General features: G+C 38.0%; 1 protein-coding gene across 2 annotated transcripts in view; it reads right to left on the reverse strand.

The window, feature by feature from the left end:
- The window catches only part of RABGAP1L (RAB GTPase activating protein 1 like), a 674,356-nt gene that overhangs the window by 618,777 nt on the left and 33,742 nt on the right, over nt 1-21,837 (reverse strand). For both annotated transcript variants that reach the window (XM_077763327.1, XM_077763328.1), the window contains exon 7: nt 5,869-5,935. In XM_077763327.1, coding sequence (XP_077619453.1) covers nt 5,869-5,935 — 67 coding nt within the window. The remainder of the gene's footprint in view (nt 1-5,868; nt 5,936-21,837) is intronic.

Here is a 21,837-nt window from a genome sequence, read left to right on the forward strand (position 1 = left end):
AAAAGCAGTGTTTTTCTTCCAATGTTCTAATTTATAATATATTCTTAAAATATTAGTTTACTTTATCACAATTAACACCTCTGAAAGTTCATACTTTTCTATCATCCATGTCAGATACTTGTATACTGCCTTATGATCAGTAACTAATGTCAGGAGACTTATAGAGGTATGTAATCAACACCCAAGTTGATTATCTCCCTTTTACTCTTATACTTGCTCCCTCCTTCCCTTTACTCCTTCTCCCCTTCTTCTTCATCTTCTCCACTCTTTCAGGCTCCTACCAAGCCCACTCCTGACCCTCACGGAAGCCAGCAGCTCCTACTGTGAAAGCACAATCACATACAGTCGTGTGTGCGTGCGCAGGAGAGGGGAGGTTAGACGTGTGCCCACAGGAGAACAACACACAGCATACAAATATGTGAATGTGCAAAAACCATTTTATCTATAGAACTTTAAATTTCCTGTGCTCATTTCCTCCTATTACGAGCCGAGAGTGCTGAAAGTGTCAGGCTAAGACAAAGAGAAATACTTTTTTTCAATTTTACCCCCACACATAAGCTTCTCTGAATCCCTATAAAATTGTTTGTTGTTTGGTATTTCTTGTGTCTATTTTCCTAATGTACTGGTGGTATTTCACTAATTGAACTGTACAGCTTGAGTGCAGGGACGCTGTGTTCTGGAGATGAAGTATACTCAAGGCCATGTTAAGAAAATTCACTCAGCACCTTCAACACATTCATATATTCCTATTCATTCTCTCTCTCTCTCTCCCCACCCTTTCCTCTCTCCCTCCCTGTGACTATCCTCTCTACCATCTCATTATATCCTCATTCAAAACACGAACGGGCATCTGACCCCCAAAAAACCCAATTCATTTCTGGACAAAAGCTTGTGCCATGGTTGACTCCAAAAAGATGAGCTAGCCCAATCAAATTATTTCTTTCAATTAACAAATATCAAGAAAAGCAGGCACTTAGCAGTGGAGTTTAAAGGTTTTAATAAGAAGTCAGGCACAGACAGGCCACACGTAAAATGAAGCGATAACAAATTAAAAAGTAGCAAAGAATATATCAAGAACAGTAGAATATTAGGAAATTTCTAAGTGGTAAGAGAGAAATGGAAGAAACAAACCAAAAAAAAAAAAAACATTAAAAATAATCATGCAGTCAAAATACAAAGGCAGATCCTGGGAGACAGAGGAGGAGGGGGGAAGAGTGAGGAACAGAAGAAAAAGGGCAGAGAAGGGGAGGGAGGGAAAAGGGGAGATAAGGAGAAAGAGGAGACAGAAAGAAGGAAAGAGGCAGAAAGGGAGCAGGGAGGGAAGGAAGTGGGGGAGGGGCAGAGCACCAGATCCCCGGGAGCGAGGGCAGCAGTGGGAAAAGGGCAGAAGCAGAAGCAAAAAAAAAAAAAAAAAAAAAAAAAAAAAAAAAAAGAGAGAGAGAGAGAGAGACTCAAAGAGCAAGCCCATGGGGGGAAGCGAGACAGACAGAAAGACCACTTTTCAGTGTTTAGGTAAAATTTATGAAGATCAATAACCTCTTCTATCTTCAAGGTGTTCTAAGTGGATCTCTATTTCTTATAACCAGAATAGCCTAACTCAAACAACCATACTTTTATGTCTTTGTAGTTCTGATAATACACCACTGCAACATCCAAAGCCTTCAATAAAAGTTTCTCCTCATCAAGTATTGCATTTTTGTTATTGAACTAGACTTTTCTATCACACAGCCTGGCTTGCTCCCAGCCTCTTATAAAAATGCTTCTTGGAGTGCCTCAGTCAGTTAAGCATCTGACTCTTGGTTTCAGCTCAGGTCATGATCTCACAGTTCAAGAGTTTGGGCCCTGCATCGGGCTCTGCGCTGACAGCACTGAGCCTGCTTGGGATTTCACTCTCCGTCTCTCTCTGCCCACCCCTGGTGCGCACATTNAATTTAAAAAACTTTTTTAATTAAAAAAAAAAAAAGATGCTTCTTCAATGGTCTTGCAGAAGAGTCCTTCCTAAGTCCTCTGCCTCCACCACAAGCAGGGCCGACAAAATCAGGGACAGCAGGTAAGGGCATCTGGACAAGTCTCTGCCCAAAGTAGGCCAGGCAGGAACCCTAGATGCCTTCCTCTAAGGAGAATAAACTGGGAAATCCAGACAGAATGTGGCCGTTTACAAAAGGAACACAGCAGAAAGGCCATAACACAGAGGCCAGAGAACACAGTAAGCCACAAATTAACCACTGTCAAGTCATGAGCAAGCTGCAGCTATGAGCCCAACTAGGCAAGCAGCAGCGTAAAGCAGACTCATGGTCCGGGAAAAAGATAACACACAGAAGAAGTAAAAACTGTAAGTTCGTGTTAATCCATCCATTTATTAAGCAAATATGATCCTACTATAAGGCATGGTCTATGCCTACTAAGTATCCGGCAAGGAAAACAAATCAAAACGATCTTGACCCTCAGGAGCTGACAGGCTAACTGCTGTCACAAACAGCAGTTTGTGACTCATTTGTAGATCATCAAATCAATTTAGTGGATTATGACCAGACTTTTTAATCAAGTAGAAGAAAAATAGCAGAGTTCCTCACACACCTAAGGGGTAAGAACAGTTTCATGAAAATTTTCTATCTGCTTTTTTATACATATAGATTACAAGCATACTGGATTAAAATATAAATGTATTTGTAACTATGAGTCCAGCTACTGGTCTCGTGTCAATAAATTATAATTGTAAAGCTCCACAAACTTTCTGAGGCATTTCTAGGACTTTTAAATTGCATTCCAGTTCCTAGAAACCAGGCTCCCCTGAGTTTTCAGCTATTCTTGGTTCCTTGCAGTTATGCTTTTCCTAGGTACTATGGTGCAATAAAATTTGCCACCTCAAAATGTGTCTCTTTGGCAGGTAGGCTATTTTCAGTTTGATTATTTAAAAAAAAAACAAAAGACTCGGGAAGAACCTCTGACCTCCCCCTTATAGTCACCATAGGTAACGACAGTATAAAATAAAATAGGTGAAATAGGGAGGAACTTAGCAAAGTCCGTTAAAATTCCTATGTCCCATTGTTTCTGAGTGGTCTAGCAAACATTTGTTTACCAAACATTTACTTTTTTTCATCTTCCGATGAACGGTCTTCCTTCCCTTTGAGGTCCCCAACTTCTACCCCTTCTCCTTAGCTCAGAATGGCATACAAGCCTCATTGCCTGACTACCTGTAGGCATCATATTCTTATGAAGCCCCCACACATATGTAATTAAATTTAATTCTCTCCTGTTAATCTGTCTCATGGCAGTTTAATTCTTAGACCAGCCAAAAGAACCTTGAAGACTAAAGGAAAATTTTTCCTCACCAACTGGATCAATGGCTGTGGATCAAAAATTCTCATTTCCATATTCCTACAGCACAAGGATCTTCACCAAAAACATTCTCACTACTGGAAGACAATTGTTGTTTGTACCCCCAAAAAACCAAATTTTATTTATATGTGATTTTCTTTATATCCTAAACATATTTAAGTAATATGGCCATTTGACTAAAATATATTTTCATCTATAAATATGACTTTCATGTAGATCTTATATTAAATTAAATTTATAAATTTATAAAAAGTCTCAATTCATCTTGCTTATTAGAAAATATTCACAGGGATGCCTGGGTGGCTCAGTCGGTTAAGCGGCTGACTTCAGTTCAGGTCATGATCTTGCGGTCCGTGAGTTTGAGCCCCATGTCAGGCTCTGTGCTGACAGCTAGCTCAGAGCCTGGAGGCTGTTTTGGATTCTGTGTCTTCCTCTCTGGCCCTCCCCTGCTCACACACACACACTCTCTCTCTCTCTCTCTCTCTCTCTCTCAGAAATAAATAAAACATTAAAAGAAAAAAGATTTCTTCTAAAAATAAATAGAAAATATTCACAGGGAAGAAAAGTCAGCATTCTTAAGAATTGTTCAAGATAAAAAGAAAAGTCTCACAAATTCTGAAATTAAATACAAAAGCAGGGTTTTTCAAAGTTTGTCAGAAAAAAATGCAAGAAAGTGAAATTTGTTTTTAAAATGTTCACATATTTGAACGAGTCATAGAAGAACACAATATCGTGCTCTAGAGGGCAGAACTAAGACTAATTAGGCTAAGTTAAAACAGTTAGGATTCCTGGTGATTACAAAGAATTGACTTCATAATAATCAGAACTGCCCCTTAGTTTTCATTACAAGGTAATAAGTTCCATTTTATGAGATGTAGTCTAGTCAAAGCTCAATCACCAGGTATTAAGATAGCACAAAAATCAGTAACATCATAACCACTGGTAACTGCAAATACAAACCCTCCCAATTTTACCAACTATCTGTTGTACAGAAGCTTCAGTGCTGATGAACCCTTTGATTTCAACATGGACTCTTTGAAGTGGAGGACTGCTCTGCCAAAGACACTCAAGACTAGAAGTTCATGCCAGTCTGTAATTCTATAATCTGCATTTAGGTTTTATTTTTTAAAAAAATCTCTGCCAGTGATTCACCTTAATCTTTTAAACTCTGAAAGCCTATGACTAACTGAGACCTAGGAACTTGTGTTACATGTTCCTGAACTACCTCCTTATGGAATTTTCAGGACTCCAAAGAGCTATAGCTTGCCTTAGGTAAAAAAAAAAAAAAAAAAAAAACACTTGTATTACTGGTGTGTTGTAAATAGCAATGGAGGAAAGGTGAAACAGTAACTAATTTGTTTTCACATTCAATGGAACTGGTTTGTTCTTACCTTACCTTTCTGTGCAATGCTTCCTCTGTATTTCCGTGGCTCACTGTACCAATCTAGAAGAGCACTTAACCCACTGCTGTAGTTACACACTTAAGATCCTGCTTTCTTCACAAATCTATGAACTCACAGATCATAAGAGCTGTGTTTTACCATAGCTATAAACCCGGCACTCTACACAACGTTTGGCACACAATTATGTTTCCAAAAAAGGCTCAACAGACCATTGTGGGGCCACTAGAAAATCAATGCGACATTATCACGGAATACCTCTAACGGAAAGTTGATATAATTGATGATATATATTTAACTGACATTTGTAAAACTCAGCTGAACAGATGAAAACATGTAGTGCTTGTTATTCATCACTAAGTGTAAACTTTTCAGGTAAGTAAATTTATAATTTACTACTTTATACTTACTCTAATATAACTATTTCCAACATTTCTACATCACAAAGTAAATATTTTTATTCAGTACAATATTTCTGTTTAAAAGTTAAGATAGTCAATATTTTCACATCAAACATCAACTCACAAATATATATATACATATATATGTACATATATACATATATATACGTATATATATATGTATATATGTACATATATATGTGTATATATATAAACCTTCAAGAATATTCCTTAAACAAATACCATTACTATAGTAAATATACTTTGCTAAGGACAGGTTACCAAGGAGTATAAATTCAGAAAGGGAAGTGCTTTAAAGAAAACAAAAGCATTCATCTCAGTCCTCAAATTAGTAATAGTGCATTAAAATAAATGAAAGGCACCATATTCACTCTAAGCATCCCTGTTATAATCACGTATTTGTTATATTTGGCTCAAAGAAAAGATATCTTCCTAAAAACCTAAATAGATGAATAGAAGGACATTGTCAGAGCACTATTCTTTTATTTGCTTTCAATTAGCATATGATTTTTTTGGTGGAAATTTTCCTAAATCTCTCCCTCATTAGTAATTTTACATTTGGGTTTCCAAATCTAATTATTAGTACCATACAGCTGAAAGTTGGGAACAATTTTGACAATATGACAAAATCCTTAAAAAGAAAATACTTTTAAAATATAGAATAACTATCATCTATACTTGGTTAATGTGCTTAAGATTTTCATTACCATATCCAGTAAATGCATGTCACTGTTCTTCACGTTTCGACCTGGGCTTAATAACATTCCAAAACATCTGAAAATATTGGGGGGAAAAAAAAGGACAAATAAGGTATCAAGAATATATAGAAGCCCAGTGAGCAAAAAGTCTTTTTATAATAACTATACAATCTGAGCTCTGTACTTACAAGTAGCTTTAGTTTTTTGGTTTATTTTTTTTTTTTCAAGAAACACCACAAAAAAGAATTCATTGAGGTACATAATAAAATCACATAGAAATAAGTTATCTAAATTCCCAGATCTTTATTTCCACATGTAAAATATTACCAATGATCAAAACTGTGATAAAATGGCCACAAATTATTGACTGAAACAAAATATAGTAATGAGATATGAATTAGTTTCTAGGTAGAAATGAGATTTTATTTGCCGTGGAGTTATTTTAAACATACAGATCAAAATCAACTAACCCAATTAAATGAAAAAGGAGATTAAAAAAAAATAGTAAGACTGCTCCTTCTTTGCATCAAGCCAGATTAACAGAAACAATAACCCTGGCCTTCAATAGTCACTTTTACTGAGTAGCCTGTTAATATTATACCTTAAGTTTGAAAGAAAAGTTATGTAAAGTCATTACTAAATGTGCTAGTTTATTAGTGAAGATATTATCCAACATACCATATATGATTAACTGCTCTGTTCTCTGTTGCCTGATGCTAGAGACGCTGCAGGATTCCCATCAATACTATCACTTTATTTGTGAAGGATTCTCATAACCTCTAAAATTCAGCTAAATATAATGTTCTCATTTTTGTTAGAATATTATTACATCTGCTTTTAGGTAAGAAAAGCAGAGTCCAGAGAAATTCAACAACTTACTCAAATTCTTTTTCCTATTAAACAGATCTTGTATATCTAGAGGCAATGTGATCCAGCTTTAGTATCCCTCTGCCAACCACACATAGCCACACTTACTAGGGTGTTTTTATTGTAGCTCTCTAAAATTTTAAAATATGCTATAGAGCATTTCATACAGGAGTAGAGAATATAATAAATATGTTAAGATTTTTTTTTTTAGTTTTTTTAGTGTTTGTTTATTTTTGAGAGACAGAGAGAGACAAAGCACGAGTTGGGGAGGAGCAGAGAGAGAGGGAGACAGACTCCAAAGCAGGCTTGGGCTCTGAGCTGTCAGCACAGAGCCCAACACGGCGCTTGAACCCACAGACCGTGAGATCATGGCCTGAACCAAAGTCAGTGCTTAACCAAATGAGCCACCCTGGCGCCCCAAGATTTTTTTTCATTTTAAAATACTGGCAGCTGAACACATCAATATTTAGTCTGAACCTTGTTATTTTCCAAAAGTTTACCTTTCTAATAGCACAGCTTTTTCTTCCATGAACAAGGTAAGTCTTATCCCAATATGAATCTAGTAAGTGGTAAAACAATATATACTTCTTGTGAGTACTTGAGGATACCTCGCTCAAGGTTCTCTTTTGGCGTCCGAAAACAATCAAGCACACCACAAAGATAAAGTCCAAATATATTACTGTACCACTGAATAATCTACTAAAAAAGAAATACTTTAATATCCATAATTTTAATATAATTACTATACAATGAAAAAATATCCCTAGTAATGCCTATAATATACACTGTACAAATTAAATGTTAACTAATTATGCAATTCATTGTACTATTTCATCTACCATTGCTTAAATACTTGCTAAGAAAGAATAAAAGAGTGAATTCTTTTTTCAGATATAAAATTTGGTCCCCTCAACTAAAAAGTCAGGCCAATGAGGACAAAATATCTCTCTCACCTTCCTATATGCTTTGCTTTGGCTTGCATCTCTCATGGCTTTTTAAAGAACAGATTTGTATATTACAGGGTTTTTAAATTACAAAACTATCATATACTCATTATAAGAAGCTAATGGATACCAAAATGTATAAAGAAAATATAATTTATCCTTTCTCTCTCTAATGTCAGCCCCCTTAAGAGCCAGTGTTAACAATCTAGTATGCATCTTTTTGCTCTTTTGAAAACTTAAAGTTTTTCATCATTTCTTTTTTTCTGCCAAGTACTTGCAGGTGAATGGTAAAATTGGTACAATTTTATATTTTCTTATTATTTCTATGTTCAATTCTACTGCAAAAAAGCCTTGGAAGCTTAGGTTTTCCTTACATGGCAGAAGCTCTCACTTTACTTTGATGATCTTGGATGTGCTGCTCTTTTCCCAGGTTATAGACAAAACATCCTACCACCAACCAGTAGTGTGACCTTAGAGAAAGCATCTAACTCCCTTGAGCTTCTGCTTCCTCTTCTAAAAAATGGGAGAAATATAATACATGAACTCTAAGTAAGTTCTTCCAACATGAAGACTGCACAATTTTTCTCCAGCAAGCTGTATTAGTCATTTTCAAAATTATATTTCATTAAAGCACATCGAGTTTCCTACAGAGACAAGCAAGGTCTATTAGGAATAATGTGTCAGTAATTAGAGAGATATTATTAGTACCACAAAACACCTAATGCAGATATTAAGTGCTTCATTGGAGAGGCCAAAGCATTCAACCTTTTCTTGTTAACTCTATAAATAACGTAGAAAATTGCCATCACACCTGTTTTCTCAAGCAGCTCACAGTCTACTGGAGGAGGAAAATACAAGTAAACAGGGAATTACAACCTGATCTGGTCAGTTCTAGGATTGCTGTATAAAGCATAGACAAGACATATCCAACATTACTTATAAAACAGTAAATAGGTGACCTGACCAAAATTTGAAATCAAACCTCCTGAATATGATGTATTATAACATTAACTGTAACAGATACTGTGTATTAAATGCCTTAACTTTTTCTTTTTAAGTTTATTATTCTATTTTGAGAGAGACAGAGACAGCACAAGCAGGGAAGGGGTGGAAAGAGAGAAAGAGGGAGAGAGAGAATCTGAAGCAGGCTCCACACTGCCAGCACAGAACCCAACACAGGGCTCAAATTCACAAAACAGTGAGATCATGACCTGAGCCAAAACCAAAGGTCAGATGCTTAACCAACTGAGCCCAACCTAACTTTAAGCCAGACATTGACTATATTATTGCATTTTACATTTCAAACCAACCTGCATATGAAAAATGGCAAAGCTTGTTTTCAGGAAGGCAGAAGTGATTTTTCAGAGCACCACAGCTATTACGTTAAAGGACTGGGATTCAAGCCCAAGTCCATGATCCAAAACTGCTGGTCTTTTATACGCTATACTCTGTTGCCTCCCTAACCTATCAGAAAAGATTATAAATTCCTTGTGTGACCCAGAACAAGTTATACACTGCAACATCTCCCTTTCAGCATTTCTGAAATACATATAGTATCTGCTTACATGCTCACTACATTAATGTAAAGATGAAAAACCTCATGGTAAAAGTACACTGTAAACTATAAAGCACTTGCCATTATTTTAACAACTGCCATTATTAAGAAGGGAAAGTTTGGAGTGCCTGGATGGCTCAATTGGTTAAGCATAAACTTCAGCTCAGGTCATGATCTTGTAGTTCATGAGTTTGAGCCCCGCGTCAGGTTCTGTGCTGAAAGCTCAGAGCCTGGAGCCTGCTTTAGATTCTGTGTCTCCCTTTCTCTCTCTGTTCCTCCCTCACTTGTGAGCTTACTCGCTCTCTCACTCAAACATAAATAAAGATTAAAAAAAGGAAGAAAACCTTAAAAAAAGAGAAAGTTAAGCCTTCAAACATACCTGCGAGTTTTTACTCAAAACAGAACTTTAAACAGCTTTTAACACCAAATTAGCATCCATACAATCACCAAAACTTAGCATATCTAGCACTGCCTTAGACTTAATGGAAAAAAGTGAGAAAAACAAAGATGATATTAATGTCCTGTAACAGGAAACTGAATTTTTTTACTTTTGCTTTTAGTCCATCAAATGATTAGGATTTTACCTACCTCCATTTATCCTGCTAGAAGACTACCAATAAAAATTAAGGGAAGAAAGGAAGAAAGGAGGTAAGCGTCTACTATCAATCAAGGAAGACTGTCTCTTAACTGAACTTTTGTTATTAAAAGTGAAAAGTGACAGTATGTCAGAAGGAGGTTAACAGAAATTCAAAGAAAAGCTGTATGTCAATCATATTTTTTTCAGAATATACACACTACAAACTAAATTTTGAAAAACTGGAACCACAGTCTCACCCTAAAGAAGTTAAAAAAAAAAAAAAAAGGATAGTTGGAAACGCCTTGCAGGTGAGAAGTGTTGGGATTGTTTTTCCCTCACTAAAGTAGAGATAGATACACAGGCATTCCTCACATGCACAATATGGGAACCATTAAAACCACCACACAAGCCAAAACTGTACAAAGCGATATTAAAATCAATGGGAAAAATTATGATTGTCTTGCAACTTTTAAATATTTTTGTCAAAACCTTAAGAAACTCTTTACTGTCAGTTTTAAGTATATAAAGAAATGGAGGGGGGGAAAGTAAAACTATTATTTATTTAGTACCTTGTAACTTAAAGTGCTTAGAAACACTGACAATTAAAGTGTTTTATTTCTTCAGAAACAATTATTAAGGCTAGTTTGAACAGCACTTGCTTTCCTCTCACACAATTCACAATACAGAGTAAGCAAGCACCTGGTCTTTGAGGAAGTCATGTTCTTTCTAAGTTTGAATCAGCTTCCAGTATTTTCTCCTTTGCACTTTTAATGTTATGAAAAGATCTCTGAGGGCTGCATTAATGTGAAGCTTTTGCTAGCATCACCTCCTCTGCAACATTCATCCTTTTCATCACAACCACTTTCTTTATTGATGCTGCTAGATTAATCCTCACTATGTTCCTCCGGCTGCCTATCTAGATTCCACTGAACAGTGGCATGATCAACATGCCCGTGGTTCTATTCTTTTCTAATTCCATCTATGCCCCATTCAAATCCTGCAGTTATTTGTACGGGGCACTAAAGGGTCTGCCATGCCACATGCATACTATTCACTGCTGCTTCCTGTCATGATGTGTGAATGTTTTTAACTGCATGCTTCTCCCATATTTCTTCCAAAACTCAGCTAAAGAAACTGCATCTTCTCCAGTCTTGTAATTATCATTCCCTTTTAATGTGGCAACCAACTTCCAAATGCTGGCTTGAATGCTAGCAAAACTAACTAGAATTTTGTTTTTTGTTGCAGTCTTCAAAGCAGAAGTAAATGCTTTCAACTATAAGCACCTTTCTACTCCTACCAAACTTAAATATAATGGAGTCCATCAGAATCCGTCACACTTTTTCAGAACAGTTCATACCACAGCTTCACACAGGGCTTAGGTCTCATCCTGTTCTCATTCTGCTGTCACCATTTCCAAATCTTCTAAGAGTGCATGCACTTTCACTTTCAGCATTACCACTTTCCATTTCTTTCCTGCATTTTTATCTTTGTTGGCCAACTCTTTCAATTATCCATTTTTGTGAAATGTTATGTAGGTTTACCACTGAGAGGTGAGGAGCAACACAACACACTCTGGTCTGAGAATTAACTAAGCAACAGACGCACTGTGACCATTATCGGCAGAAACTGAAAGAAGTGATGTGACTGGTCACTGATGCTGTACTTATGCAGTGACTGTGGACTGAAGAGTTAACAGCAAGGTCTTCACTTTATGTAAATACTCAAAATTAATATACCATGGTAACAAAAATTTGAACCATGTGGCTGCAGGACTGGTATTATTTAACTAAACCAAAATAACACAAATTCGTGCATTATGGTAACTGTAAAACAACGCCTCCTTGTCTACATACATTAGTTCTAAAAAATCTAGCCATGGCTTTGCCTTCTCATGGTAGCAGTCCACTCCGATTCTGCAGGCTACTCTGATTTCCACTTATTACTCAAAACAGTCTCAGTAAAGATCATGATTGTGGCATTAGTGATAATGCCACCAACAGTAATAACAACAAGCATTTATTGAACATTTATTCTGAGTCCGGGACTATTCCGAATACTTTATAGGTACTACCCAATTTTTTCCTCCCCAAATTCTTAAGAAGTATTATTCACAACTTACATATTAGAAACTAAAGCATAGAGGGGCGCCTTGGTGGCTTAGTCGGTTAAGCGTCCGACTTTCGCTTAGGTCATGATCTTACGGTTCATGGGTTCGAGCCCTGAGTTGGGCTCTGTGCTGACTGCCAGCTCAGAGCCTGGAGCCTATTTCAGAGTCTTTATCTCCCTCTCTCTCTGACCCTCCCCTGCTCACACTGTCTCTCTCTCTCTCTCCTAGGAATAAAAATATTTAAAATTAAAAAAAAAAAGAAACTAAAGCATAGAGAAGTTAAATAATATGGCCAAGGTCACTGTAGAGCCAGGATTCAAATCTAGATCAAGGACTCCACAGTGTGAACTTAAAAACTTTACTAGCTTCAGTGCCATCAGTCACAGGAAGAAATCTCTCCATTAGATTTTATGTTTACAAGCAAAAGAGGTTTACAAAACTGGCTGTTCTTTTCTTGCCATTCTTCAGGTGGCAAATTGTTACTTTTTCCCCTAAGATTACCTGGTACACTAGGACTAATGACTAGGAAAAAAATAATTTAAAATAGATGCTTAGGATTGCTTTAGATCTGCTACCAGTGCAGAGAATTTAATCCACAAGGAAGCTATTAAAGAAGAGGTAATATTTTTAGGTCCTTTTTTTTTTCTTTTTTTAATTATCAACCAGTAAACTTCAAGAACATACAACAACCTCCAAACATACCATCCAGAGGCAATAACTCCCACATTATAATGGATCAAAATTTGAAATCCAGAACCATTTTCAAATATGAATACTTTTACTCTCTTCAGATACAAAAGGAGAACTTAGCTACAGTCAGAAAATATAATATTAAAAATGATTAAAACAAAGCAATAAATTTCAAAATCTAACACCTGGCTTAGTCACTGCTAAAAACATTTAGCAAATCAATTATTTTGCTTTACTATTCAATACAGGAGTAATATAGGAAATCTGGATGATACATTATTTAGGCTTTTGCATATACCAGATATATGCATCAAAATAATTAAAAGCAAAACTACAAGTATTTTTATAATTGAACGTACCTCTAAACACAATTCAAAAACCTCAAAAAGCATGGCAAAAAATAACATATTCCCCCTAGCTTACTGCTGGTTAATAATGGCTCATTTTCTCCTACACAAAGGTAAATCAAATGTAGGTAGAGACAAAGATCAGCAAAAAATTATAAAATCAATTATACAAGAAAATGTAAAGCATAAACAACTTCAGCAACTTTTAATGAATAAGAAAAATAGTGATTCCAGGGGCACCTGGGTGGCTCAGTTGGTTAAGTGGTTAAGCATCTGAATTTGGTTCAGGTCATGATCTCATAGTTCAGGAGTTCAAGCCCTGTATCAGGTTCTCTGCTGTCAGCACAGAGCCTACTTCAGATCCTCTGTCTCTCTCTACTCTTCCTCCACTCGTGCACATGTACTCTCTCTCTCTCTCTCTCTCTCTCTCTCTCTCTCTTTCATTCACACACACACACACACACACAAACATTTAAAAAAATATATATACATATATATAATAGTGATTTCATGTAGACTTCCTGCTTCTNACTCTTCCTCCACTCGTGTGCATGTACTCTCTCTCTCTCTCTCTCTCTCTCTTTCATTCACACACACACACACACACACAAACATTTAAAAAAATATATATACATATATATAATAGTGATTTCATGTAGACTTCCTGCTTCTTTTTCTTTTTCCCAGCTATAATTTCACTTCCTTTTTCTCTTCTACTTATTCATCTACATTTTCTTCCATGTCTTCTGATACATTTTTCCTTTATCCCTTCCATCTGGAGTTTTATCTTTCTTTATATGGTTGGCAGTAGAATTGATACGATCCACTGAGGAATTAGGTGTCTGACTCCAAGTTTTTCACCGTGAGTAACTGGAAGGATCAAGTTACAAATTGATAAGACAGAGGAGACTATGGGAAGAACAGGTTTGAAATAGGTCTGGGAATCAAGAATTTGAGTTTTGAACAAATAACCTTAGAACGTCAAATGAAGAGGTGAAAGGAGTGAGTAGCAGATATCCTAACATTGCTGGCTTTGCCTTCCTCTTAATGTTCCTGAAAATGTCACAAATTATGAAAACAACAAGAAGAATTTCTCTAAAGTGGCATTAGAGGAAGAAAGTGTGGTTCTCATTTTGGTTCCAGTTAATGAGGAACCTAACGAAGAACATCAAATGGAACTAAGTGTTTTTCCAACTTCAGAAGTCAACCTGAAGGCACCTGGGACAAACAATAAAGTTCATCATCCTCAAATAAATGAACAATTCAAGCTTTTCCCAAAACACAGTTGTTGTAATACAGCAATCTTTCCCTTGCCAACAAGTCTGCCTCCAGTAAATAAAGTGTCTGGGGACAATGTGCAGAACTAGTACCAACAATTTGAGTAACGATGGCCAAAAAATAGACGTTTATGTGAAAGAAACCAAAACATTCCTAAACATCACCAAAGGCCAAACTGCAGTCATGTTTGGGGAAATGCAAGGTGGTGGCCAAGAGATCAAAGATTTGGAAAAGTTGTAAGAAGAGTGAGAAAGATGAAGAGACTAATACAGTTGAAGTGATAACTTCAGCACAGGAAGGCATATTGGCAGCATAGTCAAGAACCACTGTAAGAGCCAAACAATCTACTGAATCTGTGAATTTACGATCCATTCCTGCTTCTGTTGAGATCTTTCTGCTGCAAGCCTCTGGTGTCAGGTGGTTTGTGGGCCATGGCAGACCTCTCTTGTCAAAACACAAAATGCTGGCTTTGTGGGCAGCTCCATGCAGGTCAAGCCTTGGCCTGACATTCCGAAAGGATGACCTCTCTGTTACCTACCTGCACTTTCCCATCCCTAGGCCCAGAAGATAACATGCTATGCCCTGAATGTGCTAAGAGAAATAAGAAAGTGATGAAAAGATTCATTGCAGTGGAGAGGGAGAAGCAACCTGGTTTGAACACATCAACATAATTTCCTTTGGATGGGCCATATCCTAATAAAGAGTAACTGATGGAGAGCCCACAGATACGTAGACTTGCATCCCAGGGACTGCTGTGCTATGTCCTAGCCATCCTCAGTGTTGCCTGATGCCTTGAGTATAGGTGTGAATGTCTGGATTCTGCACTGCAGGTTTGCCAGGAAGTGACTGCTACTGCTGCTTTAAAGATCTTTTTTAGATTTTTTTAAATAGTTGTAGGCTTTCAGAAAAGCTGAGCAGAAAGTACAAGGTTCTGAAATACTGTCCCAACCCCTTCCTCTACTATGAACATCCTGCACCAGCGTGGTACATTTGTTGAACCTACATTGACTTATCCTGATCACCCAAAGCCCATAGTTCACAACAGGGTTCACTTTTCATGTTGTATAGTCTCTGGGTTTTGACAAATATATAACGACTGTCTATATCCACCATAATAGTGTCAAAATAGTTTCACTGCTCTTAAACTTTCATGTTTCATCTATTCAGTACTCTCTTCCTTCCAAACCCTGACTATGATCTTTTTACTGTCTTCATAGCTTTGTCTTTTTTTTTTAGATTTAAAAGAACAAAATAAAACTTTTATTATTCCTTGACACCATAGTTGTGTGCATTAAAAAGCCAAATAATCTACCAAGAGGCTCTTAGAATTTTTAATTTTTTTAAGTTTATTGTCAAGTTGGTTTTCATATAACACCCAGTGCTCATCCCCACAAGTGCCCTCCNGAACCACATCTTCTTGGTCCATTCGTCCGTGGATGGATATTTAGGCTCTTTCCATGTTTTGGCTATTGCTGAGAGTGCTGCTATGAACACTGGGGTCCATGTGCCCNTTTGTCTTTACTAAGGAACGAGTATGGCAGAAGAAAGACTACTAAAATAATGTCATCAAGAAGGTGAAATAGAATAAAATCTACTACACAAACAGAAAGTTGGCCATAAGAGCATGCACATTTCATCCAGAGTAATAAGAGAAAAGGCAGAATAGATGGTACAGGTGAGATAAACTGGCAGACAAGGTGATGGGAATATCCAAAGTTCTATTACTGTTTCTATTATCTTAAATAAAAAAGAGATAATAGGCTGAGAGTAAACATGATTGACTTTTAAAGAGAAGATGTGAAATAGCCTAGGGAAGACATGAAATAGGTTATCTAGTAAAATGAAATAGGGATGCTAACAACACAAAGGTACACCTGAGGTTATGGTCGTGAATCTGAAGTAAAGGCAATCAGCATGGTTATGTGTTTATTTTCCCAGTTGCATTATTATAACAAGTGTTGGTGCAAAGGAGCAGAAAGCTGGAATTAACCAGAGATGGGAATATGCCAGAGGAACAGAAAGATGGAAAAGAGAGCAAGGGAGTTGTGGAAGTATAGAAAGGAATAATTTACAAAGATAGATAGTGGAATCTAAGCTGGGACGGAGACAAGTAAAAAAGTAAAATCATAAAGTGAGTGGGTAAGGGACAGTAAAACATAATAGGACCATAGATTATTAGTCTCAATGAGATCAAAGAAGTAGTGGATTTGAGAAAATGAGAATGAATTGGATAAGAAACACTGTTCAGGGGCGCCTGGGTGGCTCAGTCGGTTAAGTGTCCAACTTTGGCTCAGGTCATGAGCTCACCATTTGTGGGTTTGAGCCCTGCATCAGGCTCTGTGCTGACAGCTTAGAGCCTGGAGCCTGCTTCAGATTCTGTGTCTCCCTCTCTCTCTGACCCTCCCCCTGCTCACGCTGTCCCTCCCTCTTTCTCTCTCAATCTTTCTCAGAAATAAATAAAAAATTTAAAAAAAAAAAAGTACTGATCAGACAGTAGGATACTTGATACTGACATTATGAAGGGAGTGCAATCATTGGTAATGACAAATTCCAGACTATGACCATTGAAGCAGGTGGCTGAGGTAGGGAGGAAGAACAATCTTTGGCAAGAAAGAGAGCAAAAAAACAAAGAAGCTAGCTTATTAGAAAAACCGTCTACATAGATAATGAAACTGCTATAATTTAGGAAAAGTCTAATGACTCGAACAATGACAGTGAGCCAGGAGCTAAAATCTTCAAAGAATGATGTGAATCCCAAGGATGTGTAGATAACTGCAATAAGAGAGGCTAGCAGATGGGAAAGTCTGAGATCATCAACTTTGAGGCTGTGAGTTTAAGGAAGAGGAAAATGGTCTGGAAGAAGCAAGGACATGCAAGAAGGATACTCACACATCTCCAGGCCAAGATACAAAGAAGGAGGAGGGAAACAGCTGTCACTTGAGAAGGCTATAAAGGAAGCAATGGATTTGGGGAAAGCCCTGATTATATAAAGTGAAGGCAATATTCAGAAATCAGGTTGAAGATAAGAAGGGGGGAAATGGTGGGGGAAAGGGAGAAAGGCAAACCATGAGAGACTCTTGAATGNAGGTTGAAGATGAAAGGGAACTGTGCTGATGATGGACTATGAGTTCCAGAGTGTAAAATGGACTGTCCCAAAAGCTGGGTAAATGTGGATGATGGGAGTCAGAAGACAGGATACAGAGTCATGTGGGGATCAGGATTTGAAATATTGATGGAAAACTCAGGAGTCTGGGACATCTTACAAGGCCTGAAAGAAACAGCCAAAGCAGAAATAAAATTCAGTATGGATCAAGAAGATGTGGTTTATCTATACCATGGACTACTACATGGCAATGAGAAAGAATGAAATCTGGCCATGTGTAGCAACATGGATGGACCTTGAGGGTGCTATGCTGAGCGAAATAAGTCAGGCAGAGAAGGACAAATACCATATGTTTGCACGTATCGGAGGATTAGTAGGAACTTGACGGAGGAACAAGGGGGAGCAGAAGGGGAGAAATGGTGGGGGAAAGGGAGAAAGGCAAACCATGAGAGACTCTTGAATGCTGACAAAAACTGAGGACTGATGGATGTGGCGGGGAGGAGCGATGGGCATGGAGGAGGACACTTGTGGGGATGAGCACTGAGTGTTATGTGGAAACTAATTTGACAATAAACTATTAGAAAAAAAAAGAAATAAAATTCAGTGAGGCTAAAGGTTGAGCATAAGAAGGAGGATCATGGCAAGACCACGCAGAACTCTGGAATATCCTGCTTACTCCACTTTGGGACAACTGAGGTGCACAAGTCAAGGGAGGGGCAGTACCTCCAGAGGAACATGGTGTTCTGGACATCCTTTTCCTATTACTGATGGGGGGTAGGAATGTGAACAGAATATATGAGTGTGAAGGAGTTTTTACTTGAAGTGCTTCGAAAAGAGATAACTACTTCTGGGTATCCAAAGACACTCTCGATTAATGAATTTGCACAACTGTAAACCCAAAAATATATACACTGTGCACTAGCTCATAACCTCATCTCACAAATGCTACTGCTCCCTCAAAGACAAGGTCTGAAAAAGCTGTCCTATATCTTCGATAAAGAGACTTCCAATTAGGCAAAAGCTTAACTTCTACAATCAATAAAAGCTACACATACATACATCCCCAAGAAAGGAAATAATAATTTTAAATGTGGCCCCTGCATGAAAACCTAGTTTTTACAAAATGCTATCGTGTTGGAAGTCCCCAAGACCACTAAAGGTTCGAAGATTTGCTAGGAGGACTCAGAGGACTCAGCATATAGTTGCACTTATGGCTATGATTTATTAGAATGAACGGATACAAAGCAAAATCTGCAGAAGGAAAAGGTGCAAGGGTGAAGTTCAGAGTCCTCTCCCTGTGGAATCAAAGAGGACGCATTTCATTCCTCCAGCAATTGGACAAGACGTGTGAAAAGTTGTTTACCAGGGCAGGTCAGAGACTTAGTATCCAAGGTGTTTACTGGGGACTAGTCATACAGGCAACCTCTGCTTAGGACATAGCAAAATTCCAGATGCCAGAAGGAAAGCAAGTGTTCAGCATAAATCACACTATTTATACAGTTTAGGCACAGTTCTGGGAATGGTGGAACCTCTCCAAAATCCAAGTTTCCAGATGCCATTCCAGAACCAACCCTCGGGGGCGCCTGGGTGGCTCAGTTGGTTGAGAGTCCAACTTGACTCAGATCATGAGCTTGCAGTTCAGGAGTTTGAATCCCACACTGGGCTCTGTGCTGGCAGCTCAGAGCCTGGAGCCTGCTTCAGTTTCTGTATCTCCCTCTTTCTCCACCCTGCCCTCAGCTCACGTTCTGTGCATGCGCGCTCAATCTCTCTCTCTCTCTCTCTCTCTCAAAAATAAACAAATAAAAAAAAAGAAAAGGAAAGGAAAGAAAAAGAAAAAACCCTACAAGTAGACCTTTAGGAATAGCAGTTTCGGCCCTACTATGTTAACTTCCTCCTGCACAGACCTATCTTGATATTTACATTTTAAGGGAAGAGAACTTTAATATAAAACAATGCCATCTATGTGTAAAATAATACAGATTCCTTAGGAGTTCAATTCCATTTAAAAGACTTGAGCACCTGGGTGTCTCAGTTGAGCATCTAACTCTTGATTTCAGCTCAGGTCATGATCCCAAAGTAATGGGATCAAGCCCCTACGTCAGGCTCCACACTGAGCATGGAGCCTGCTTAAGATAGTCTTTCTCTGCCTCTCTCTCATACACGTGCTCTCTCTCTCTCTCTCATTCAGGGTGCCTTAGTGGCTCAGTCAGTTAAGTGCCTGACTCTTGATTTCAGCTTGGATCATGATCTCACAGTTGGTGAGATCAGGCCCCACACTAGGCTCTGCACTGACAGCATGGAGCCTTCTTGGGAGTCTCTCTCTTCCTTTCTCTGCCCCTCCCCTGCTCAAACTCTCTCTCTCTCAAAATAAATAAATATTAAGAAAATAAAAAATAAAAGCCTTGAATCAAGCTATATAAAGTTTTGGTCAGTTATCAAAAGAGTAACAATCTTCTATAGTACAGTGGAATAATGAAATAAGTTGCCAAAATATATAATAAACCTTAAAAAAAACATGTGAATAACAATTAGAAAAATAACATGAGGGGGTGCCTGGGTGGCTTAGTTGGTTAAGTGTCTGACTCTTGATTTTGGCTCAGGTCATGATCTCACAGTTGTAAGAAAAAGCCTCACATGTCGAGCTCTGCACTGGGCATGGAACCTGCTGAGGTGGCCTCTCTCCTTCTCCTTATGCCCATACCCTGCTTGCTTATGCACATACACACATTTTTTCTCTCTCAAAAAAAAAAGAAAAATAATCTAAGAATAAAAAAGGTGAGTAAACTTACTAGAAGTTAAAATAGAAAAAAAATCAATATTTAAAGCACAAATACAAAATTTCACATACAACTTTTGTTAATTGCCTAATGTCCTACTAAACAAAAACAACATTTTATGTAGTTCTTCCTCCCTCTTCTCTTCAAATGAACCAAAGATCTTTAAAGAAATCTGAACTGTCATTATAAAGAAGGACAAAATATTAGTATTTAAGTAATGCTTACTAGTAACGTAAAATAAGTATATCTATAGATACTTAACACCTCTCTCGGCCCCTCCGCACCAAACACCATCATACAAAAGAGTCAAACTGAAAAAGGCTTTAGGAAGAATAGTAAGACACCCTGGCAAAATAACATGCTTTAGCTTCCTCCCCGACACCACCACCAAAAAATCTAACTCAAAGGACAATTTACTTTTTAGGACTTCTTTAGTATGAAGAAAACTATGCATTAAACACTAAGGGTGGAAATGGACATATGGTAGAAGTCATTAAACAGTGTTTCATCCTTGTCATTATTACTATTATGACAGCTAAAAAACTATCTAAAATGGCCACTTTCTTCCCATCCCCCAGCCCCTACTCCCCAGAAATATATCTGAAACTTCGTCTTTGAGACTGGTTGATTTTATTAGGTACTAATTCAATTAGTCCATTGAAATCCAATTAGGAAAGAAAACACAGTAATTTGAACAGGGAAAGTTGACTATAAAGAATTATTAACGACAAAAACTGAGGACTGATGGATGTGGGGGCGGGGGAGGTATGGGCATGGAGGAGGACACTTGTGGGGATGAGCGCTGGGTGTTATGTGGAAACTAATTTGACAATAAACTATTTGTAAAAAAAAAAAATAATAAAATAAAATGCAAAACAAAAAGAATTATTAACTATAACAGGAGAGTAACTATAAATTATAGAGCATTCTAAAGAATACCCTAAGGCTGAGGGAGAGTACACCACGAAAGAGCAAACTTGGAAGGAGGATCCTTTCCTTGAGGCTGGAATTCTAACCTTACTAGAGAAGGTAGGACCATAGCACAGTGGATGGCAAAGTTTGCCGGACTGCCCAGGCGACACTGGACCACAAGCAAGCAGGAAAACAGTCCACTGGGTGCAGGCAGCCAAGTATGGCAGGTNGGCAGAATGGTGGGGGGCCCAAAGCCCACAGGAAGATCTTGCTGAACCCGGACCAGGACCATGAGCTTGAGGAGGAAGTGTGTGTACTGGCTGCACAGCTGGAGCACAGCCCCACTGGATGTCCCAGAACCTTATAGCTAAAGCAAGAAACAACCAGCACAGCATAAAAGAGAAGACCCTTCTTCTGTAGTGTCTCTCCGGCACCCTCTACTGGCTCAACTTAATACTGTACTTGCTGCAAAGAAGAAATGCATAAGCAGATCAGGTAAGACGATAGATCTGGAACCAAGAGGCAATAAATTAGTAACTGGCATTGGGTATAGTTAAAATACCCACTTCTCCGGATTACTTATTACCCATGTTAGCACCCAAAATTTCTTATACTAATACATTTTTTTAAAAAGTATTTTCTAGGGGCGCCTGGGTGACAGTGGGTTGAGCATTCGGCTCAGGTCATGATCACAGTTTGTAGGTACAAGCCCCACGTCGGGCTCTGTGCTGACAGCTAGCTCAGAGTCTGGAGCCTGCTTCAGATTCTATGTCTCTGTCTCTCTCTGTCTCTCTCTCTCTCTCTCTCTCTCTCTCTCTCTC

This window comes from Crocuta crocuta, unplaced genomic scaffold (assembly GCF_008692635.1).
Source record: "Crocuta crocuta isolate KB4526 unplaced genomic scaffold, BGI_CrCroc_1.0 scaffold3, whole genome shotgun sequence".
Lineage (NCBI taxonomy): Eukaryota > Metazoa > Chordata > Mammalia > Carnivora > Hyaenidae > Crocuta > Crocuta crocuta.